The sequence below is a fragment of the Salvia miltiorrhiza genome, chromosome 7, assembly GCF_028751815.1.
Source record: "Salvia miltiorrhiza cultivar Shanhuang (shh) chromosome 7, IMPLAD_Smil_shh, whole genome shotgun sequence".
In the NCBI taxonomy this organism is placed as follows: Eukaryota; Viridiplantae; Streptophyta; class Magnoliopsida; order Lamiales; family Lamiaceae; genus Salvia; species Salvia miltiorrhiza.
In genome coordinates, this window is record NC_080393.1 from 12,806,584 (window position 1) to 12,831,939 (window position 25,356).

The window sequence follows — 25,356 nt, forward strand, 5'->3', positions numbered from 1 at the left end:
CATCCGAATTATATGAGGAGAGTCCGCCTCCGGCTCTCATTTCCTTTCCATTTAAATAAAAAATTAGGAAGCCCTCAGCCCTTTCCTCCGTTCATAAACGTCCCCATCTATATCTATATCAATATCATAATAATCCCAAGTCCCAACCCCTTCCAAATCTGAGTTTCTGCTTCCCCAATTCAAAACCCTAGAAACCCTTTCTCTACACTAACTCCAATTTTACCTACTTCAGGATTTTCCCTCTTTCTCAATCTATAATAACATGGCCGGCGCCCTGGCCAGGGACCAGGCGCTCTCCCTGCTCGCTGCGGCGAACAACCATGGCGATTTGGCCGTCAAGCTATCGTCATTGAAGCAGGCCAAAGACATCTTGTTTTCTGTCGAGCCGTCCCAGGCGGCGGAGCTTTTTCCTTACTTGGCCGAGCTTCAGTCTTCGCCTGAAACGCTAGTCAGGAAATATCTCCTTGAGTGAGTAATTCATGCACTAAGTTTATTTCTTTTTCTTTTTTTCGGCTCAATTTTTTGTCGGGGAGTGCAGTTGTTAAAATTTACTAGTATAAGTTTTTCTGTTTGTCTGTTTTCGTTTTAATGTTTCTTAATGCAGTGCAAACCACATTATGGTTAGATTCTACTAGTTCATGTGTGGGGTGCTGGGTTTTTTTGCTTTTAATGCAATTGATATGTCTTAATTTATGAATTGAGCCCCTTTTTGCTATCAAGTAAAGCTCACTGGTTAGATACATCATTAAACCTTTGATTATCTAGCCTGGCTTAATTGTCAAAATTGAAGCTTTTGAATACTCCCTCCATCCCCCAAACATATTCCTATGAGAGGGTGGCACAGGTTTTAATAAAAGTTAATTGTGTATTTGATAAGTGGAGAATGGGTCCCACAAAAAGTGAAGATTGTAAGAGTAATAGTGAATGAAATTATTTCCAAAAGTAGGTTAGGAAGATGTTTTGGGAACGACCCAAAATAGAAAGAGAGGAAGATGTTTAAGGGACGGAGGGAGTATATAATATCATCAACCATTTCCTATGGCGTGTACTGTTAACATGCCAACTTGTGTGATCAGTTTCAGTCTAGTACTTCTTAGCGGGAAGTTCCTTTTTTTAAAAAAAAATTAAATACTGATGCAGCGTAATGTACCGTCGCATTTCCATCCGGAGGCCTTATTTTGATATGTCTCTCTTGGAAACTGTCCTCAATTACGGGCATTAACATTGCAGTTTTTTGGCATATTTCGGTAGTTCTACTTTGTTGGATAACTGTCACTAGTTTGCTTCACCATTTAACTGTAATTTTGGTTGACAGGGTAATTGATGAGGTTGGGGCCAAAACAAGCACACATCTTTGCATATTATTTCCTGTCTTATTGACATTTTTGAAAGATAATAATCCCGTTGTTGCAAAGCAATCTATTATCACCGGCACAAAAATTTTCTCTAGCGTGCTGGAAGAGTTGGCATTGCAGGTTTCTCTCTCTCTCTCTCTGCGTGTTTGTTGGTGTGTGTGCATGTTCATGTCTTTGTGCATTCTTTAATTCTGCATGCATGTGCATATCTTTCTTGTCTTCCTGTGCAACCTGAAAATCATTTCATTAAATTATGAACATGATTTCTCTGTAGTTGCTATGCCAATGATAGTTGTTTTATACACAATGGTATGAAGACAAAAATGTTTTTTTTTTTTTTTTATCAGGAAAAGATTCTGAACATTATAATTCAGGCTTATCTTGTGGTGGCTCCTCAGTTTTTTTTTTCCCCATATCATACAGTATGACCTGTGTTTGAAAATCCTCCTTTATTTATTTACCTTGACTTCCATCTGTTTTATGCTATTGGATTAATAATTCAAGCTCATGTATATGTATGAAACTTTAAAGCTGTATTTTAAAACATTATAGTTTCAACGGCGTGGTATAGTTGAGAGGTGGCTTGAAGAGCTTTGGACAGGGCTGATAAAATTTAGGGATGCTGTTTTGGGAATTATCTTTGAGGTATGTCTAATGTTGTTGAGATAATGTCTTTTAGACTTTTACTGCTGAAGGTGCCAATTATTACAATCTCATTTTGTAGTGCTTATGCATAATTTTGCATTATGTTTCCTATGATTACGTGTGATGAGAAGCAGGGTTATTTTCAGCTAGAGATTTTTCATTTAGCCCAATGGTCCTACTTTTAGGGATTGGAAGTAGTTGTTGCGGAATGATTGCTTTATACCAAGCAACTACATATCTGCCATTCCTGTTCCCTCTTCTGAACCCCATACCAAAATCCCTCTTAGTTCTTTGTTCCTATGGTTGACCATTCTATAATCACAGTCATCTCTCTTGATGTGGGAAATTAAAGTTATTGGCTGTATACACTTGTCCAGAAGTACAGGAAATGTGAATATCAGATAACTTAAATAAGCATTCATGTATTTGTTCATGCAATTCTCAGTCTAGCTATGTATTTTCTGTTTTTTTCTTCGCCACAACCTTTAATGATATTTAATCTGTTTTCTCCCCTGTTAAAATGGAGATTATGATGAGGTGATATCATGCTAATTGCTCGCCAAAAGTATAATACATCCCAAATGCTCTAATAGATGAAGATGCAGAATGTAAACTAAAAATGAAGAAAGAGCAAGGATGAAACACATAATTAAACTGAGATTACATAAGCTGAAAATTACAGGACAACAGTGGAATTAAGGAATTATTTGTTATTTTATATTTTGGATAAGAAACATTTTTTTTTTAATAATGCCATAAACCAACCCTATAATTAGGAGCCAAGCGTCCACATAAGTATACGACAAAAACCACTATGGTTTACAGCATACAGCTCTGTGTTCCTGATAATATTATTAGCAAAAACTCTTTACACAGCATAAGTTGTTATCCGTGTTACTACTTTTGATATTCTGTCTTATTATGTCTTGGGAGTGCCTTTTAGATGCATGCTGTCACATCTAGATTTAACCCAAATTTTCCAATTACGCGTGATAGCTTCTTATACTGTCATCACCTGGTTTGTTCTTTTACACATTAGCTGATACAGTGGCGGAGCCAGGAATTAATTTGGGAGGGGGCTGAACTTACACGGGGTTCCCCCGAGAATTTTTTTTTGGACATTCCGTATATTTAAGGCATTATTTTATTAAAAGACAAGCATAATAGTAATAATAAAGAACAACATATTCATAGATTATATAATTTAAATATATAACAAATTAGTTTCAATACATTACAATTTTTTTTGGGACATTCTGTATTTTTAAAGCATTTTTTTATTAAAAGACGAGCATAATAGTAATTATAAAGAACAACATTTTCATATACTATATAGTTTCAATATATTACAAATTAATTTCAATACATTACAAACTTTTTTTTTGTCATTTCGTACATTTTAGGCATTTTTTATTAATAGACAAGCATAATAACAATAATAACGAACAATATTTTCATAAATTATATATTTTCAATAAATTACAAGCTAGAATCAATAATACTGTAATAAAAGACAAGCATAATAATAATAGCAAACAATTTTTTTTTGGGCATTCCATCCATTTTAGGCATTTTCTATTAAAAGACAAGCATAATAGTGATAATAATGTATAATATTTTTATAGATTATATAGTTTTAAATAACACAATTATCCTTAAATTAATTATAAATGGAAGAATATAACAAGCTAGTCAACTTTTGTAAAACAAATTTCTTTTATAATATAAACATATATAAAAAAAACTCAAAATTTGGGAGGGGGCTTCAGCCCCCCTGGCTACGCCCCTGAGCTGATATGTGTTGTATATGGACAAGTAACCTTTTCTTATGTTAAACTATTGAGCCTAACTAAGTGAAGGCAAGTAGAGTTTCTTTGTATTCATATGTCATATCAGTTTTTTTCAAAGATTTGTGAGTATTGATACTCTGACATCTGGAATCAGGTTATAGAGATGTTTTGGTTTAACATCAAATGTACCACTTAGCAGCAATAGTGGCGTACAAACCTGTGCTTCACATAACCCAAGTTTCTGGAACCAACGTATCTAGAATTCTCCTTATGGGGAGATATGTGTGCTTCTGTCCTGTTTCTGTAGTTGAATTTTTTCAGTAATCGTGGCTGATTTCTGGATCTTTTTGCAGGCGGGGCCTATTGGTCCAAAATTGTTAGCGATAAAGTTTCTTGAAACATTTATTTTATGCTTCACATTGGATTCAAATGAGTTTGAAATGTGCAACCCTGAAGGTAAGAGCATTGTTTTAATGGGATTAATTGAAAAGTATTCACTATGGATTTCCTTTTATCAATGTTCTTTTCTTTTATAGCTTTATATTTTTTTTCTCTGGTTTATTTTGATTTTAACCATGACACTTTCAATTTTTCTTTGCCTGTAGTAATGGTAAGGCAAGGAAGGATGTTTAATGTCTCATGGATAGCGGATAGTCATCCTATTCTGAATCCTCCTGCACTCATATCAGATGCAAATAGATATCTAGGGGTCTTATTGGATATGTTGCTATCAGCTAGTAATTTTCCCGGTTGCGTGACAATTACTGCTGTCAATAGGTGAGCTTTTTCTTATTGACCTTCAATATGCATCTTATAACATGTGGAGTACTATGTGATGTTACTTATTAGTTTTGCTTTGATCTAATCAAGAATGAGTGGAAAGGTGATATGAGAGCTTAAAATGTTAGAAGTTATGATAAAAATAATATAGGGTCAGAGAAAGACTTGTGTGTTTGTTTTTATTCCGAAAACTGTGAAACATACTTCATGTTTTCCGACATACTTCCACCAATCATATCAGGTTTTCAATACGTCATTCCCAAATACCAAAGCACTTATGCAAAATACTCAAAACAAATAAAATTTTATGTCTTGCATATTTGGTGTTTGTTTTGTTTAAAGTTTTATAGTCCACCCATGAGATGTGATTCTAAGACAAAGTGTAATTTGCTTCTAGAAATCGGGTTACATGTTTATCCGGGATAAAGGATGCGGGAATGCATCATATTACAATATTGGGTGCTATAAACTTTTTGTGCTAAATTAGATAGCTTAGGAGACTGCTTGGTGATAGGTCTTATTTTCCACCGTGAGGATGATCGAGAAAAAAATTGTGCTTTCTTCTTTCTTGATTTACATATGAGAATTGGGCTGTTAGAGTTCTGATGTTAGTGCTCTTATTATATCTAAAAAAGGAGAAAGAAAACAAGAAAAGTATAACTGCTTTATTTAATCCGTTGGGCAAGCAGTTTTTATTGGTTCTGATACATTTTGATAAGGTGTGTGTGTATATGCATTTCTTTTTTGAAGCTGTTGGGATAAAAAATGGGATCTTTATATTGTGTCTGATTTGACCCATTTCTCTATACATGTAGTTAGCTATACAACCAAATTATCCTGGATAACAATTACTCCCTCCGTCCCAACTTACTTAGCCTATTTCTTTTCAGCACGGTTATTTAGGAGAGTAAGATTGTAGTGTAAAGGTGTGTGTACCCATATTTAATGTAGTGTAAAGTGATTACCCCCCCAAAAAAATAGGCCAAGTCAAATAGGACAGCCCAAAAAGGAATACAGGTCTAGTGAAATGGGATGGAGGGAGTTAAGATTAGGAACATAGTGGAATTTTGCTATCTTTCATTCATCATGTGAGAACTTATGAATTAGTTACTAATTTGTCAAGATGAGCTTTCTAGATGATAGCATGAATACAAATAAATGCTTTTCTTAAGTGCTACAGACTAAGTTAAATAATTACAATATGATTCAAATCAATCAAACAAATCCAAACCCCCCATAGGCTTGGATATGAAAAATTAGTTTTTTTGGCAAGTGACATTCCAAGATACGAGATACTAATACAATTTTTATTTAATAGAAAATATCATATATTGATTAATTTATGTTTCCTATTTTCACATGGTTTGTGGTGTCATCGTTTACATTTTTCTCTTAGTCCTAATTTGTTGACTTAACCAAACAACAAGAAAGCGATTAATGGATCTGTCTTGAAAATAATTTGACTTGTTGGGCATGTAGGGTTTGACAGGAAAGGGTTGACCTCTAATGGCTGTTGTGCCAATTTTCTGAATATGATTTTAAGTGCACCTTAGCCTATTTAGAGATTAGTTAATTATGGCTTTCCTCTTTTTGGTAATTTATTTTTATTTGCGGTCATGTTTATAGGTTTCTTGTTTTAATACTATTTAATTCTGTTTACTTTATTTTTCTTTGTTCTTTTAACAATATGATCTAATATGTTTGTGCAAATATTTATTTGTGGATGTTTACTTGTGTTTACATAATATAATTACATTATGCATATGTTCCCTCTCAAATAAAAAAATCGTTATACATATGCAGTTGTGTATTCTCAAAAAGACTTGTTCCTGAGTATGGTGTATTCCTTTGCAAGTTTTGTGTTGTAACCATATTAACTCTTTCGCCTGTGTGTATAATGTTTTCTTCTATACTCATGCATGCTTATATCTGAACCTCTGTAGATTCTATTAAGTGGCTGTTTCTCATCATGTTATGTGTTTTAGTGTGTTTTTCACTTGTAGTGACATTGACAGTACGTTTCTGGTTTATCGTGGATTGGATGTGAAGGCTACATTTCTGTATAGTAGTGTTGTATGCAAGATATTTCCAGTTTTAAAATAAAACTTCATGTTACCCAGTTTTTGATATCTCATTTCCTTCTATGCAACTTGTTGAACCTTATCACCATATGATTGCATCTTTTGTTGAAGTAATATTATATGTTATGACTTGCAACTATGCGGTCTTACTTATTAGGAGCATGTTCTATATTGATCAAACAACAAGCAAGGTGCTAAAATGTTTGTTGATGTAGATTTTCTGGCAAATTGCACCTATGAGGTAATCTGCATCTAGTGGAGTGCACATAAAGGCCACCTCTTTTCTGGAGGGGTAACTGAAGTTGGCAACTTGTTTTAGTATAAGTTCAACTGCCTTTTTTATGCTATCATTGCAGCATGCTGTCCAGCTTTTTTAGCGTGGCGTTAAATGGCAGTTTGCCTGGGACTGCTGAATTGGTGGTTCAGATAAGGGAAGTAAGCGTTAGCTGATGCCAACAACATTGGTGTTTGATAGGACTGATTAGGTCATGGATAATTTCATCTGATTGGATCTAAAACCATTTCGACAAGCAAACTACTGCATTGTATATAATTGTTTTGTGAGAACAAAATACCTCACCAATTCAGCACATCTTTTGTATGAACATATGGTTGCAACATGTGCAACCTGTAAATACTGTTCTGTTGATGTATATAAGTGTTTGTGCTTTTCTATATTACGTGAGTTCTTTTTTAACAATCACTTTAGTTTTGCAACAAATCTCATGCAGATATGCATATCACCATTTTCTTGTGAACATATATGCTGATGCTTCCTGATGAAACTTCTACAGTTATATGGTCTGGGTAAATTTAGATTGATCCAAACACCAAATTTCTCAGGCACATTCAGTTTTCCTATGGTGGCTGGCTCGTCATGCAGTCTTTACCTTCATTGCTGAATGTAGCTATAACTAATGTGCTCATCAGCCTTGCATGTGCAACTAGTCATTTAATTGAACTCTTTGGTTAATGAATTATGCTACTGTTTTCTCCTAAAGTATGAATTTGCCTTTAACTAATGTTAAAATGATATATGAGAGTTCTGCCAATCAAATTCATATATCTAATAATGAAGAAATTGAAAATTCTGGACATAATCCATTAATTAATATAAACACTCTTTATCTTATAATACATGTGGTTGAATTCAACCATATTAAATTATCCAAGCTGTTGGAAGAAGACTTGGAAATATTTATGCTTAAGATCAAGATGAATGAGCTTGCTTTGCTTGTATTTATCGATTGAGCCATTCTGTTTTTTGGCTGGAATGGAAGAGCACATGATTGTCAAGCTGTATATCAGTCATTTCCTAGCAAGTGATAAGTTTCATATCCTGAAAAATGTCAAGGGTGAGGTGGAAATTAACGGTCACTGATCTGCACTTTCAGAGCATGTGCCTTCTTCAATGTGTGATTTTGTTTTGATTGTGCTATGTGTGGAATTAGTTCTGAACTGAAGCTACTCAAGGCTTTAAAGAATTACACAAAACACCTTGAGGGTGGTACCAAAAGACTGAGCATTGCCGTTACATAACCACTATATACATCATTCCAAAAGCAACATTATGTCGATCATGGGATGACAAATTGAGTTCATTTTTCTGTACAGGCCAAAGGGAATCATATAATTTGCTTGAATCAATTGACAGTATGCTGTAGTTCATGCATATTTGTCTTTGGATAGAACTTATCTGTGGATCATTTGCATTTTAGCAAATCAGAATTCGTAGGTATGCTAATGAAGTTATGACATGTTGCTGTTGTACGTTTGCTCCATGACTTGTGCTTCTATGCAATTTCTTTTCATTGCTTTCATTGGATAATTAAGTTATTTTGCTGCATTCATAGCAAACACTACTTTGTGTATGTTTGTTGGTTTCTTGTAGCAATATTTGACATTCATCAGTATTCGAGATGTCTCTGTGTTAAATGTCATAGGTCGGGCATTGTGTTTTTGATGATGAGTTGCATAAATGCAATGCGTGGTTGTACCTGTACTAAGAATAATAAAGTTCTACTGTAAAAATGAATTACATTGCACAAACAATTTTCGAGGAAAATAGAACCAGTAATATAGCAATTGCATGTGCTATAGCTTGCTCGGGATTTATCGATATTTGTCATATGTATTAAGCGAGAGGAGCTGATTAATTTTCATGTTATCATTTATTATGCTGAAGGTGAACCATACAGGACACTTTTTGTTGTTGGACTCTGTCTCATACATTCATTAATGGAGCTAAAAGTTGGTTCCCTGACTGTGCCTTGTATACAAACCGAAGCTTCTGATTCTTCCACTCTCTGGGGGATCACTAACAATTATTCAAATTTTAGAGTCGCCGTACTTTACTCGACCTAATACATTAATCTGAAGAATCAAGTTAGAAATAATTTATGGGTAACCAGAAGAAGTGATTTTGTTGATCTGAATCACGTTGTTAAACCATAGCTGAACACTTAAAATTGTAATATGTTTCATCAGCAGGAGAAAATGTGCTATTAGTCATTGTGGTGTTTTTATAAGCCTTCATCTTGGATATTTTAATTAATGCTTAAATTATCGTTGGTGTGGTTGAAAGCATCCTCCCCATTATCTAGGTTGCAAAGAATTTGTAAAAGCTTTTGTTCTGGTGCATTGTATGACAAGCTCTATTTTATAACGCTTTCATGTGAAAAGATCTAAAGTACATGTTCGCATGCTATGCCATTTGCACTTGTTCCCTACTTTGATGTTATTGGAGATTGGTTATTTGTGATTAAGATTAAATATTAGAGTGGGCTGCTTACCCACTAGTTAAAATTCAGACAACTAAATGGAAAGTCTGAATAAATTTGTCTTAAGAATTTGTCACTTAGATTGGCAGGTTAATAATATTTCTCACTGTAATTTTGTGCAGTTAATGGCAAGGTTACATTGCGTGTTTCTGTACATTAAGCAGTAATGAGATATCAGCTCCTTGATTCCTTAATGAAATATCAGTTAAATTTAGTTTCTGTTTATTTTGGTAAATAGCTCGCAGTAAGAGTGTCTCTTTAATAGCTTATATAGCTTAAGGTCTGACTAAACATGACTGAATTAGAGCTAACCTTACTTGGGAAAAAATGGACTGGTTTCCTCATTAATTTGTTGTTCTGCTTTGAAAGTTTGCCATTCTTTTTGGTTTACCCGAGGATTTTTGATTGACATGATTAGTAGGGGGGTTTGTATATCATTTGCGAGGTTCCATGACCGTATCTCTTGTTATTGATATTAATTGGGTTGTATGAAGTCCATGATCTGTTTAAGTTAGGAAAAGCTATATATTTGCTGGGCATCGTGATCAGGATGCTATTTAGTGGCCATTGTGGATTTGAAGTCAACAAAAGTTTCACGTAGTCTGGGATGTTCTCTAAACTTTCGGTATTGCATTCTAAAATTTGGTATAAATATGATGTCTTGACTTTGGTAAATATTTCTATCCTCAAAGGGTATTGGCTAACAGGGTGAGCTTAGACTAATACTCTTATTGTGCCACTTGGGGCAGTATACTGATTCTGTACATCTCAAGGGTTAGCTTCTTTTGTATTTGATGTAACTTGAGAACTTTCTCTGTGGATATAATGATGCATGGTCTTTTCCGAAAAGGAAGATGATATGTGACTTTCTTTGTTTATGTGGTGAATGCGTGCAAATCGGCCTTTTCCTTTCCATGCGATTGTGATCTATGACTTGTTTGTCAGATATTATTTCTGACTGATCTTTATAAGCAGGTACGATCAGTTTAAGTGTTATTTCATAGAGTAACTAGGTAGGAAGAGATGTGATCTGAAGTTATGATCGCATGGTATAGTGCATATCTGATATTCGTGATCTGCTGTCCATGACAGTTCAGTTGGGTGCTTTCTGTTTAGAGAAGGATATTGCTACCCTACTATCTATTTCCTCGACAAATTTGTTCTAGTAGATATTTTGTTGACTTTCCTTTTCATTTCGGGAACTTCTAGGCAGAAAGTAGGATTGATGTTGCTATCTTTCTCTATCTCTATATAAATCATCTTTTTTATTCCTTTATTTGCTAATTCTGATTTTTTTTTTCCTGCTTTAATTTCATTTGACCTCCATTTGACAGGTTTATATGATGGTAGTGAATAATTTGATATACACATCATTCATTCAGATTCCTGTATTGATTTTGGGATGTCCTGTTTTGGTTATGAATCAGTTATTTGGTTTATGAAAGTAACCTATTGTTTTGTCCCTGTTTGTTTGTCAAACTAGGAGTGATAGGATAGAGTATGTACAAGGTGAGGGTTGTTGGAATTAGATGTTGTGTACATCATATAGGACCTAACTATTGAAATGTTTCTTACTTGGACTGAAACATCATATAGTTCTATTGTTGGGAATCTACTTGATAAGTTAGATTCTTGTGATACTTAGAGTATCTCTGTTCTTGGTTCATTTAATCTTAATTTGTTCTTAATATCATGGATATATACCTATCTTCTCATACTTGTTAATTGAGTGTGTATTATACTGTTTTAATCTTTGTGACTGGAGCCATTTGTGTCTAATTGGAGCTGCTTTTTGTCACTGTCCTGTGCATAATCAAGCGTCTACCATAGGTTGTGATCGTTGTAATTGTTTTTGTGTCACATCTCAAAGATGCCTTTTTATCTTTAATGCGCATGAGTTTGTTGGTAGAAAATAGTAACCTTTTCTCAGATATATACTTGCTCGATCTGTCTACACAATCTAACATCGGTATGTTCAGTCTTGTAGCTATTGCAAGGAAAAGGCCTGTCTACTACAAAACTGTCTTGACGGCACTGCTTGATTTTAGTCCAGGTGTCGAGATGGCTAAGGGCCGTCATACAGTCAGCATTCAGTATTCTCTGAGAACTGCATTCCTAGGATTTTTAAGGTGTACACATCCTCTCATGACTGAGGTAGAGTTCATATTATATTACTTCTTTGTAACTTCTAAGAGATGTTTGTGTTGTATCATTATTCTTTTCTAAGCATCAGATCAGTCACTCCATATTTATACAGAATTTAGCAACACTTGTAATTTCAAAAAATGTCATGCCAACATGCATCCTAATTGTATTATATGGATGCTTTTAGCCATCTGAGGCAGTTGCTATGTTCTATATTCCATTCTTTATAATGGAAATACCATTTATCAGGAATTCATAAACCTCTCCACCACAAGTTCATTAACGCATCAAAATAAGGTTGTAAGGTGAAATTCGTCTGCGATGAAATTGAACACTCGGTTAATTCTAGTGTCAATGCAGACATATCATGCACATTTGAGAGCTGTCAAACGAATGAAATATTTTTTCTGTCAAGAATCACCAAGTCTCTAAGATTATAATCCTGCTGCTAATCAACCTTAAGCAATTTAGAAAGAAAATATCAATGACTAGTAGAAATTCTTACTTTGAAATTGTTCATTTTTTCCAGTCAAGAGAGAAATTGCTTAAAGAGTTAAGAGCAATGAATGCTGGAGATGCCGCTGATCAAGTTATCCGACAAATAGATAAAATCATGAGAAACAATGAGCGTGCTTCACGCGATCTTCAGTTCAATAAGGTATATAGGGACTTGGAAGAAGAGAAAATCTGTGTTTCTCGGTCTCTTTGATTGCTGATATTAATATATATATTTTATATATGTATATATATATGTTATCAAGTTTTGTAATTGGGCCTTTATCCTCAGGATGATCAGCTGTCAAGTCAGTTGCATATTTCAGGGGATTTGACAAAGAAAAGGACAGTTCCATTGGACAATGAGGATCAGAATAATATCTTTGATGCCTCTTCTAAGAGGTTCCGTCACAGTCCTCATAACAATACAACTGCCACTGCTGATAGTAGTGATGCTGGTCAGGATCATGTCAATGGTATATCCGCTAAACCACCTGTGTTGGATGGGGATCTGACTCCAGTTGAGCAGATGATTGCTATGATTGGCGCTTTAATTGCAGAAGGAGAAAGAGGAGTTGAGTCTCTGGAAATTCTAATATCCAATATTCATGCCGATTTACTTGCTGATATTGTCATCACAAATATGAGGCACTTGCCAAAGAATCCTCCTCCATTGACAAGATATGGTAACTCGTCTTCGAATCATCCTAGTGACACTAGTGATCCTGCCCAGGTAGTTGTGTCAAATGGTTTTGCAACTTCTACCCAGACTTTGGACCATGCGGCTCAATTACCTGCTTCATCACTGAGCATGCTTAGCGTTGCTGTTTCAGATCCGTTTGCTTCTGCTAATCCATCTACAGATCCTAAACGTGATCCACGAAGGGTAAGGTTTTTCTTGGTGAGAGGGGAGCCTCATTCTTATATATTGTTATTTATTTATTTCGTCTCTAGCTGTTCCTTAACATTCGATAAACTTTCCAGGATCCTCGTCGCCTTGATCCTAGGCGCTTGGTGGTTCCTCTTGATGTGCCTCCAACATCTGTTTTGGAAGATAGTGTTGGTACTATCCAACATGCAACTGTACAGTCTGATTTCAATCCTGTTAGCTCCTCCAGTGTACTTTTATCAGTACCTCAATCTGTGCCTGAAAGTGCTCCTCAGCCTCTGATGCCCACAATTCAAACTGACATAAATCTGCCAGACTCCCCAGAGACAATTGAACTTGATGAGTCTATCCCGAAAGAGGAAGTCCATGATTTTGATGCCAATGTAATCACTCCAGATAGGGATGCAAACAATTCTTTACATCTTTCACTATCTAATAGCAAAGCTAAAGACATTGTTTCTCATGCATCAATGGATGTAACCATGCTTGATGAGGCTTATTCCCCTTCATCAGAAGAATCTGATGAACTATTGCCAGATATTTCAAATGTCGAAGCATCTGAGAGTGCATCTGTTGAGTTGCCAGGGCTTCCCTCGTACATTGAGCTCGATGAAGATCATCAAATACATGCAAGAAGATTGGCACTTGAGCGGATAATTAATAAGTACCAGAGTTCACAGAGAACAGATATTAAACAAACACAAATTGCACTGGTTGCCCGACTGTTTGCACAGGCATGCCCTATGATTCCCTTGACTAATTTGTTGTTTTAGTGAAATTATTTTCTCACTTTCAGTCTCCTTTTCTGTTAGCTTTCCAATATCGCGTAACATGAACTTCCTCTCCTCCTTAATATAGTTTCATGTTTTAATAGAAATATTATTCAGTTGGAGTCATTGAAAGCTGATTGATGAGAAAAATCTGAATGTAAATGTTTATTCTCTAGAAAGTAGATTCTTGAATACAAACCACTTTGAGGAGGAACGCAACACTCTATCAACTTGATAAGTTTGGATTTATCTTAATCCTGTCAACAGAGAAGCAATTACTAAAAGAAGAGTGAATTCAATCATTAGAGCAAATAAATCTACTTGCTGGCAATAAATTTAGGTCTTGACGAAACTATTTGGTTCACAAGCACAAAAAGTTATCTATTCAAAGTCCCATCACCAAGTTTATCAATGCATGATAACAGAGTTACAATTGTTTCAGACTGATACATGCAAACATTTTATTTCCTTCAGAATAGGAACTTCATATTTAAAGGAATTCACGGGCAATTGTCTGCTTGGAAATTAATTAAACAATTAAACAACAATTTACACTGATAAACATGTAGAATCTTCCACGACTATGGTTGGGTTCTTCACATTACATCGGAATTAATGTTTGATGCATATCTAGAGACTAGAATAAGTGCCTATTTTCTTGCTACAAACACTGGAAAAGTAGCATTGACAGATTCTGTATGTTTATCAATGTGGATTGTTGCTGGTTAATAGTTTAGAAGTATAATCATCTTCCTTATAGGAGATTGTAGTGATTGCTTTTACAGTGTGAAGTTTCTATTGTGAAGGGGATAAAATGTAGTGCATGTAGCAGTTGCAACTATTATAACTGTTCTTATGCATGGATGAACTTCGAGGAAGTGTGATTAGAGAACCTTTTGTGCTTGTGAACTAAATGGTTGAGATTATTAAGACCTAAAAGTTCATTACCAAAAAGTATCTAATTGTTTTAGTAATTAGCTTTACATTTCATTCAGCATTACTTCTCTGTTAGCAACGAAAGTACGATGGTCTGCTCAAAGTGGTTTGTGGTCATAGAAATCTACTATCTTGTGATTTATACTGATACTTACATGAGATTGGTTCTGAGGCATACAGATCAAATGATTTGTTTATTTGGATTATAATGTCCTGATACAAAATGATCTTTGATGGTTTTGCCCCTTGCTCTCCTTCCATCATTGTTAAACTGAAAAATAAATTGCTTAATTGGAACAACGAACTACTAATCTATGTTTTACATTTTGTTGTAGCTATATGTTTCCCATACTACCACTGTAATTATTAAAATTTGAACTTTTCAAAAGAAGAATAAGAATTTGCAGATTGCAGAAACAACAATGTATGGATTCCTTAAATCTGCATCTCTGCCATTGCTTTACATTTTTTAGTAAAACTCTGCACATTCTGGTACTAACAATCTATTTCAATTTTCAATAAGTGGTCCTGAGATTTGCTGTGTCTGCTTTTTTGTAGATTGATGCTAGTGATGTGATTGGGATGGCGCAGAAACTTATCATATCAGATTATGAACAGCAAAAGGTCTCTGTCGATCCCTTAGCATGAACCTGGTTTTTTGCTTGTTTCTTCTTCACTCCTAGCATTCTAGCTTCAATCTTGTTCTTACCGAAATTATGTGATATAGATTTAAGTATTACTACCCTTCACATCAATGTTGCCTCTGAAAAAGAATCGATAGTCAGCTGTGTTGGTTTTGCTCATTAATTTTTGAAGTCCTATTGATTAGTTTTTCTTGATAATTTTGTCCTCAGGGTCATGAGCTCGTGTTGCATATCTTATATCATCTCCATAGTCTTGTGATCTCAGACTCTGCATCATCTGCTGCTGCTGTATATGAGAATTTCCTTTTGGGAGTGGTAGGAGATCTTTCAACTTATCTATATTAGTGTCACCCAAAACCAAATTGATACTTTGAACTTCAAATGCAGGCAAAATCTTTGCTAGTTGATTTACCAGCATCTAACAAGTCTTTTAGTCGACTTCTTGGTGAAGTTCCATGCATACCTGATTCCGTATTGGGGATATTGGATGACATGTGTACCAAAAGTCATTCTGGAATTGATGGTCGTGATGGGGATCGTGTCACTCAGGGCCTTGGTGCAGTGTGGAGCTTAATTCTTAGTCGTCCTCTCATTCGTCAAGCATGTCTAGATATAGCTCTAAAGGTAACTCCCTCATGATATTATGCTGAGAAGTAACATCTTGTATATCTTTACATTTAGATATATTTATGAGAATTCTCTGTCCTTTTGTTTGCTTATCAAACTAGTTACTCTGGAATTGATGCCATTTGGTGTCTTGAATTCAGAATCTTTGCCTTCTTCAGCTAAAATAAAAAATGCATGGTAACTGATTGGGTGCTGCCTTGTATTTCTTCACAAATTCATGTAGGAAATGAAAAACTAGGACTTGCTGGGTTTAGTTGGGAGAGTTTTATCTATTAAAAATTAAATACTAACTTAATTCTAATTTCTAAAGTTATATGTTGAGTTCAAATCTGGAATATTAGAATCTTGAGAGATAATCTAGAATGCTAGTATGGGGTTTGTGGCCCATTTTTTAGCATTCTCATTAATAAATGTTACAGAGGCTTAGACTTTCACATGTCAGTCCATCAATGTTTCTGACAAAAGATGGTCTTATTTATTGCATAGTTATATCAACATATAACTCTATAGGTGCTCATTTTAGTCACCTTTTCATTTGCAATCATTCATATTGGAAGACTGTTATGCAGAATCAGTCTTTTGTAATTTCTTGATCGTGAACAATGCTGGTTGACATAGGTGAAGTGAATGCTACCATGTTTGATGATGTTAAGTTTTATTGTTTAAACTGATACTGCTTGCCGTTAGTTTGTCAATAGGAATTTTCCCATTCTAGCCTCTGTCATGGTACAGTTACTGAATGGTGCGTGCATTTGTTTTGAATAGTCATGTCAGGTTGATTGAATATCCTCATACTAGCAGACTTCAAATTCAACCTGATCCCATCCAAAAATTTCCATGTTTAATTGATAGCTGCAGTCCCTCATTACACAATAGTCCCTCCCATTTTTATTAAATGTCGTTTTGTGATATTAGCTAATTTATCATATATATGTCGTTTTGGTTTTGATTACCAATATTACCCTCATTTAACTCACACATATATGCGTATTAAAATCCTTTTTTTTCCGCCATGAATATGATACATGCATACACCGTTTATTTTTAGAGTGTCATTCAAAGAGTTAACTATCATTAATTGAGGTTAGTTTTGGCAAAATCAAATTTTGTTAATTTGTGTGTTTAAGCTGAAAACGACAATTAAAAAAAATGGGAGGGAGTATTATTTTGTTCTGATAAATTCTTTATATATTCAACAGTTATGAAAGAAAGAATCAGAAGAAAATACTTATATTCAATGCTGATTATTATAATTGAAATGAAGCTTTACTAATGTGATGATTTTTTTATGTTAGGACTTAGTAGGCAATTGATTATTATGAAGGATACAATCCTTTATACCTGGTTATTTATTAAAGTTATTTAGTGCATTGTAAATGTGTTTTAATTTAGGCATAGAATATTTCGGAGAAGAATTCCTGATTGGTCGAGTACTTCCTAATATGTCATAGTTTATCTTGAACTCTCTTCTATTTAGCAGTTATTGCAGTTATGTTGAATTTTTTCAGAGTTTTTGCCTGTGTCCTGGACTCCTGGAAGTAGTTATGTATTCATGTCTGGCATCCCCAATCGAGCATTTCAGATGATAACAAATCAACCTTGGATATAGTTTTCCATCTTGTGCTAGTTCAAAATAGCATAATCTGTATACAATTTCTTTTGGCAGCTTTTGATTTCTTGCTGGTTGTGCCAAATTGGTCCCTTCCCTAACTTCGTAATTCCACTTGGCAGTGTACTGTGCACCCAAAGGATGATATCCAGGCTAAAGCTATACGCCTGGTGAGGGAGCTGCCAATCTATCTTATTTTGCTATTGTCTATGAGCCTGTCTTAAGAGAGTGTATTATCAGTGAGGAGCTCTGCACTGAAGTTGTTTCTGTTCTAAACTTTTCCCCCTTGTCTATCTGTGCCATTGTCAGGTGTCAAACAAGCTATACGCAGTTAGCTATATTTCTGATAGCATCGAGCAATTTGCAAAAAACATGTTTTTGTCAGCTGTAGATCAGAATTCTTCAGATTCATTGCTATCTGAGGCTGCAAATTCAGACAGAAGAATTGGAGGACAGGTCCGTTACATGTGATCTTGTTGTTCTCATCTATTACTTTACTTTTAGGACAAGTGATGTGTTAATTTTATCTTTTTGGTTGGATTGTCTCTGTTCCATTTTCTCTTTATAATTATACTTGGGGTGATACATGTTGTAAATTAATTTTGCATTGGTTTCATGTTAGTCTACTGGAAAATCGATTTCCTTGTTTGAAAGATTTATTAATTGTGTGCTATTGAGAATATCTCTGCAAACACCATGTTTATGTGATTCATTCAACCAAAAAAATTAGTAAATTATGCTAAGGAGACTTGTCATGGATAATTCATTGGTTTTTTCAAATTGAAGAAAGTTTTCCGGTCTCTGTATCATTGAATGAGAGTTTTCAGTTGAATTGCACCTGTTTTCCTATTCATAACCACATACTACAAATCACTTACATCCTGAAGGATAGATTGAAGTAGGTACTTTCTCTCTCCAAATGAGACATAATCTTATTGACTTTTTGTAGTACTTGTTGCTCGTTTGTAATATCCTTTTAACTATTCCTTTGCATTCAACATCTTTATAGGTAGAAAGTGCAGAAACATCGACTAGTGGTTCTCAAGTTTCCGAGCCTGGGATTTCAGCAAATGAGTCTATAAAAGGAGTCCAGGATGCAGCCCTGGATGATCCATCAAATATATTTTCTCAAGCTCACAGGCTCATGTCCTTGTTTTTTGCACTCTGTGCTAAGGTTGGTGGTGGTGATATGTGAAGTGATGTATCATGCATATTTTTTCTCATCCTTTTCTGATGTTTCCTTTTTTTCTTTGTAGAAACCTGTTCTTCTTCAACTGGTTTTTGACAGTTACGTGCGTGCTTCGAAGGCTGTTAAGCAGGTCTTTATCAGTAATATTTAGTTTAAGAACATTTTTAATTATGCAGTGAAGTACCTCAAAATTAATGGTTGTCTACTTAAACTACCAACTTCTATACATCTATTTATGATGTTATATGGGATCATGCTGATCGTTTGCTTTTTCTAGTTTTCTATTCACTATTTGACCGTGAAGCTGTTATTTGCAAGTTTGATTTTTGTATATGTAGATCTTACTAGATGAAGAAAAACAAGATACTATCAGTTATAGAAAGATTACTTACTGCTTTACTTAGTCGGAGTTTGTTGCTGTTTCCTGCATATTTGCATTATAGTGCACTTATTTCTAATAGCTTTTAATAGCTTGACCTTGTTCAGCAAGCCCTTTTAAAAAAAAAATTGTTGTGTAGGCTGTTCATCGTCATATAAATGTTCTGATGAGGGCTCTGGGGTCGTCGTATTCAGAATTGCTTCATATAATATCAAATCCACCCCAAGGGAGTGAAGATTTGTTAACACAGGTTGTTTGTCCCTGTCTTCTCAAATCGTCCTTATTTCTCTAGCATTTTCTTCTTGATTTACTCTTCCTGAAATGCTGATAATTTTCGTTTTACCTGAAGGTTCTTCATTTGTTGTCCGAAGGACGAGCACCACCTACAGATTTGGTGGTGACTGTTAAACATTTATATGAAACTAGGCTGAAGGTTCTTCCCTTTTTGTGCCTTTACTGCTTATTACTTAGCCATATGATCTCTTGGTCATTATGAGATTTTTGTCTTGCAGGATGCTACTATTCTTATTCCTATCCTATCAGCTTTTTCTAGAGATGAGGTGCACAGTCCACCCTCTATTCTGAAGTTCACTTTTATAATGAGGATTTAATTCAATATTGTGGTTCTTTTACATTTTTTGACATTGAAATTTTATGTTGCGGCACAAATCATTCCCAGTATGTATGAAATTATGGCTACATGGAACATATGCTAAAGAAGAAACTGAACACCCACATCACATGCAAGAATTTGTATCTGATGAGTCATGATTTTTTGTCCGACAAATTTCTTAGTTCTGTTTTTCATTACACAAAAAATAAAAAGAAAGAGAAACAGCAAATCATAAAAGTCTATTGGTAAGGTCCATAGAGATGTTTATTTTGAGTGTCAATATATGACGCTGAGTGCATGAATCTCCATGGTAAACATCAGTTCGAATACTTGATTATTTAGCAAGTCTTGGCATTTGGGAATAGGAAAGATCTTATTGACCAACACGTTGAGGGTTTGAGTCACCACGGGGGAAATGGAGAACCATTATCCTTTTAAAAAAAATAAAGTTGAAAAGGTTGTGTGATTTGTGAAAATTGACCAAAAATTTCCCTATCTATATTCCCTTTTCTGATCTGTTAGTATTACTATTATTGTTCCTTGAAATCTAGGGTTGTTGCACATACTTTTCAATTTTATCTATTGTAGAGGTCTTTTAGGCCTTTATTCTCTTTTTGTGAGTGTTGGTGAATAGATACCACTGATATATATTTTGTGAGCTATTCTATAGTTGTGATACCTACCCGACTAGTCTGTGAGAATGTCTTGGACTTGTGGACTTTTACTCAATAGGTTGTTACAATCAGTTAGAAGTCACGAGAAGGCCCCAAGCTAGATACTACTGAAAGAGTAGAAAATTGCCTCTCAAAAATAATTTATTTTGCTTTGTTTAGATTCCTTTTTGTTTTTCATTTCAAAAACATCACCATTGTAATGATTTAAAAAGACAGTAGTTTATTATTTTTGTGGTGCCAGGTTTTACCTATTTTCCCTCGGCTTGTCCAGCTTCCTTTGCCTAAGTTTCAGATGGCACTGGCTCATATATTACAGGTACATATGAGTTTGATAAGTTTTTAGGACTACTTATTTGTTTTTGTTTCTTTGAGTTGCATTTATTGTGTTCGTCATATTTTAAGAAATTAGAACAATCCTTCTGTTCTGTGACACTATTGAATACATTAGATTTGATACTTCGAAATTTGGATAACTAAAATATTGAACTTCTGAAAAAAAATTCAAGTAGTTAAAAGACCTTGTAAACTGTCAACCAAATATTGAGAAGTATATCAAAGTAGATCCACTATCTGTGGTGCAACTCAGTCCAATCAAAGTTGTATGATCAATTCGCCTTGAAAAACCAAAGTTGTATGATCAATTGAAAATAGGCGTAGTAATCAATCCTTAGTCTACTAATCTTGTAGGTTTTGAGGGATTGAGTATTGATCGTTGACATTTGGCATCTGTTGTGCAAAAGTAAATATGATATGCATATTGTTGATAAAAAAGTTTTTGAATTTTAATTAAGTTCATGTCTCTTGTTTCTAAGATTTCAGTATCTGCTTTTGTCGACAGGGTTCTGCTCATACAGGTCCTGCATTAACGCCTGTTGAAGTCTTGGTGGCAATCCATGACATTTCTCCTGAGAGAGAATCTCTTCCACTGAAAAAGGTGTTTCTCTGAGCCTCCTTGCAAATTGCAAATTCGTTGTTCTTAGTGAATTAAAAAAAGTTTAGTTTCATATAATATGAAAAAGCGCGTAGACCTGATGATAATAATTACAAGGATTTCGATCATTCTTTTATGGGTAAATATTCTATTTTATCCCAATGTATTAACGTTTTAACAAAAATGTCCCACCTTAGGATAAGTGCATAGAAGTACCCATTGTATCAGTTTTGATTATTTGTGTTGAAATTTTGACCTGGAACACCGATATCCAAATTGACAAGTTACGTGGAAATTTTGTTCAAAAAAAAAAAGCCATGTAATCAAAACGGTGTTGTTTTACACAAACACACGCACACACAGATACACACATGGACACATAAACACATGGATACACTGACACACACAGTGCCGCTGCCTCCTTCTTCTTGGGCGGAAGCGGCCGCCGCTACGGCTACCCGCCACCACAAGGGCTCCCTCTTCTGACTCTCTCCATGTCCACCACAAACAAAACCTGAACTCTTCTCTTAAATCACCGTCGCCACCTTCCTTCTTCCGCGGCAATAGTCGTCGCAGGTCAATTCACGCCCTTGTCTCTTGTTCTCTGTCTAATCTAAACCCTAGATCCCCAAAATTTACCAGTGCTGCCACCGCCTAGTACTTCTTCGGTGAAACGACGCCCCTCTCTCTGTTTCTCACATCCAGCCACCACAGACGCACACAACATCCCGCCTTCATCCCTCTTCGGCAAAAGCAGCCGCGCTGCCACCGCCACACCTGCCCTCGTCTCCCGACTTCACGTCTCTCTCTCTTTCTCAGTCTCTCTTTCTCAGTCTCTCTTTCTCAGTCTCTCTCTCTCTCTCTCTCTCTCTCTCTCTCTCTCTCTCTCTCTCTCTCTCTCTCTTTTCTTGATTTCCCCCTCTATTTCACCCTAATCTATGAACCTTAGATCCCTAAATATTCACCGCCTTCTCCCTCGATTTTTGGTGACCGCTTCTGCCTTCAATTTCGACGAAGGTTGCCGCCTTCATCCTCTCACGGTGCGAACAGCAACAACGGCGAGCAGAGCCGCCATTGTTGTCATCTGCGCGAAGTCTCCCCCTGAGCCCTAGATTTGGCTCTCGGCTCTGACCTTGCCCTCCTATATCTCATTTTCTTTTCTTTTTATTAATATTTCGAACATAATTTCCATGTAACTTACCAATTTGGATTCCCAACATTCCACGTCAACACTCAGGCGCCGGTTTTTTTTTTTGGGACACAAATAATCGAAAACTGATACGATGGCTACTTCTATGCACTTATCCTAAAGGTGAGACATTTTCGTTAAAAAGCTAATACGTTGGGACAAAATCGAATATTTACCCTTCTTGTATTAAGATGCACCTTACTCTTATTAAACAGCTGACCCAGATTCTCAATATTACATATTTACATGTGGAATAGATGTCTGGCACCTGTCTTTCCTGTAAAAGTTGCTCATTTTTCCATGATTCTCCAGTCTCCATAAAAGTCTATTTCCTTGGTTGCCTACGTTGTGTGATGACTGATGTAGATAAATTTCTTGGGAATTTGTAGGTGAATTATCATGTATACTAATAATCTTATGTAATCATTCTCAGATCACGGATACTTGCTCAGCTTGTTTTGAGCAGCGCACAGTTTTTACACAACAAGTCCTGGCAAAGGCCTTAAACCAGATGGTATTTATAGGTTTTCTTCATGAATGCAAGTGTTCCCAGTGACACGTATCAACTTGCTCTTTTGCATTTTCAGGTGGACCGAACTCCACTTCCACTGCTCTTCATGAGAACTGTAATCCAAGCAATTGATGCTTTTCCGACACTGGTAAATTCATTTACCTCTCGAACTGTCTTATGGGCCTTATTTTAATCACATTCTGTAATATGCTAGGTTATAATCTTTTAATCTAATGTTACCACTGGTCCTAGTAGGATATTGTGTTTGGAATATATGCTAGGTGAAGTCCTAGTCTCTGTATAGCCTGTAATGGCATTTCTAGTGTGCTTTCTAATGATTCCTTATTTCATATCTTTCTGGACCATCTTCTTTGCTAAATTCCTGGCTGGCTGTAATTTCACTGATAAAGCCTGGATTGCGTCATGGCTGCTATAGTTATTTGCTTCAGTTTGTTTTCCACCGTTTGATTATTTATAAAAAACCAATTTATTGTTGGTATTTTACCATTCTGATTGATTACAGGTTGATTTTGTTATGGAAATTCTGTCCAAACTTGTGAACAGGCAGGTATGTCAAGTAGAATGTGAAGTTTCTATTTCGCTAACTTTTCAGCAGTTGTATGATCATTGATCACGTCCGTGGTTAGAGGAAATATGAGAAAACCGACTTTGTTTTTTGATAATTGGCAGGTTTGGAGAATGCCAAAACTATGGGTCGGCTTCTTGAAATGTATCTCTCAAACACAGCCACATTCCTTCCATGTATTGCTACAGGTATTTGTGGTTCGCTTGTTTCGTTATTGTGGTCCCTTGCCCTTTTAATTTTCATACAAAGTCTATATATCTGCTTGCAGCTGCCATCACCTCAGCTTGAAAGTGCTCTAAGCAAGTATCCAAATCTCCGTGGTCCACTTGCTGCTTTCGCAAACCAAACCAGTATTAAAACCTCTGTGCCTAGGTATGTGAAACTTGTGCAGGTGGCCTCCAACTGTGCAGAGGTTCTCAGCCTTGTTTTGTCTAGCATTTCTTAGTCTCTTGACAATTCAAACTGTATATTATTTTACCCTTCTCGAGTGCGTATGATAGAGACAAGAAAATCTATGCAATTTTTATGGGCAAAATGGATAGAATTAGCAAAACTAAAACCCCTTTTACCTCTCCAAACAAGGTAGTAAAGGTGTTACCTAGACTTGTTAAAAGAGTAAGACGGGAAAGCTTGCACTAGAAGCAGAAATCTTTCTAAACCCCTTGTTACAGCTCACCATATATGTGTATATATACACGTACGTGAATATATATATATATATATATATATATGTATATATAGGTGAAGTATCAAGTGAGATTAGTTGAATGCAGTTGTTCATGTGTTACATTGATTTGTTAATCTCGGGTTCCTGTATTTAGGTGTTTGTGTATGTGTAATTCTCACTATAACCAAGGTAGTGCATGCATTGATTGTGCTCTAGGAGAAGAATGGGAAACAAAGAAACTAAGACCATGTATACGTGCATGTGTTGTATGCATTGTATTTCCTTACTAGCACGTGATCATGACTATCATTTTGTTCTCGTAATAAAGCTTATAAGTTGGTAACTGTGGCAGGACGACCCAAGTGCTTCTCGGCCTTGCATTTGAAACACACATGCCACAACCACACGATGTTTCATCGTTGCACGCATCTGATGGCCCGACGTCTACGTGACACAAGCAAAACCAGAATACAGAAGTTGTACAGGTTGAAGAACAATCAGGGCGATCACGTCACATTATTCATATGGTTGTGAAAAGAAAACACTCCGTGTGCTCATTACCGGGGTTCACCTCAACTCCGGAGCAGGACAGGCAGCATTGCATCGGAGCTGTTTTGCATTAAAAGCCGTAGTGGAATTTCCGGCCTCGTATATTTGGCGGGTGGTTCCTGTTCCCCTGCCCGATAACTCAGAGCCGATTGATGGTTCCTCCTTTATCTGTTTGTTTCCAGTTATATTTGTTCTTCTCTAGGCATTCTCTGTAATCAATAACCTCTTATTTTTTTCAAATGTATGCGCCTTGGAGATGTCTATTTGATTTGCAGCTAAAGGAGTTGCTGTTTTGTAATTTCTTTTTTATTTAGCTGCATCTGCTCCAAACCAAATAGAATTGTCGTTTATAGCTAGGATGTTTGAATGATAAATCCATGATTAGTTACTGAGGCAATTCTTGTTATAAATGCAATATGGTAGAGCTGGATCATATGTATATATATGGCATATTAACCTCAATTAGGGTTTATTAATTGCAATTAGAATTTAATTAGAATGGATGTGTATGTTCATGCTGTG

The 25,356-nt window shown here is 35.6% G+C and overlaps 1 protein-coding gene across 2 annotated transcripts; it reads left to right on the forward strand.

The window, feature by feature from the left end:
- On the forward strand, positions 1-25,356 carry LOC130992722 (uncharacterized). 2 transcript variants are annotated; one of them, XM_057917453.1, is made up of 27 exons: positions 1-468; positions 1,316-1,475; positions 1,908-2,000; positions 4,144-4,246; positions 4,396-4,567; positions 11,411-11,585; positions 12,106-12,234; positions 12,364-12,957; positions 13,056-13,694; positions 15,225-15,290; positions 15,521-15,625; positions 15,698-15,934; positions 17,669-17,716; positions 17,856-18,002; positions 18,556-18,720; positions 18,803-18,865; positions 19,254-19,364; positions 19,464-19,547; positions 19,627-19,674; positions 20,643-20,717; positions 21,240-21,335; positions 22,955-23,035; positions 23,109-23,180; positions 23,556-23,600; positions 23,723-23,806; positions 23,887-23,990; positions 24,638-25,356. In XM_057917453.1, the coding sequence occupies exons 1-27, from the start codon at positions 263-265 to the stop codon at positions 24,735-24,737; spliced, it is 4,002 nt and encodes a 1,333-aa protein (XP_057773436.1). In that variant the 5' UTR covers positions 1-262; the 3' UTR covers positions 24,738-25,356. The 2 variants fall into 2 exon arrangements, with proteins under 2 accessions (XP_057773436.1, XP_057773437.1); XM_057917454.1 differs by lacking the exon at positions 1-468 and having other exon boundaries at positions 1,335-1,475; positions 1,927-2,000.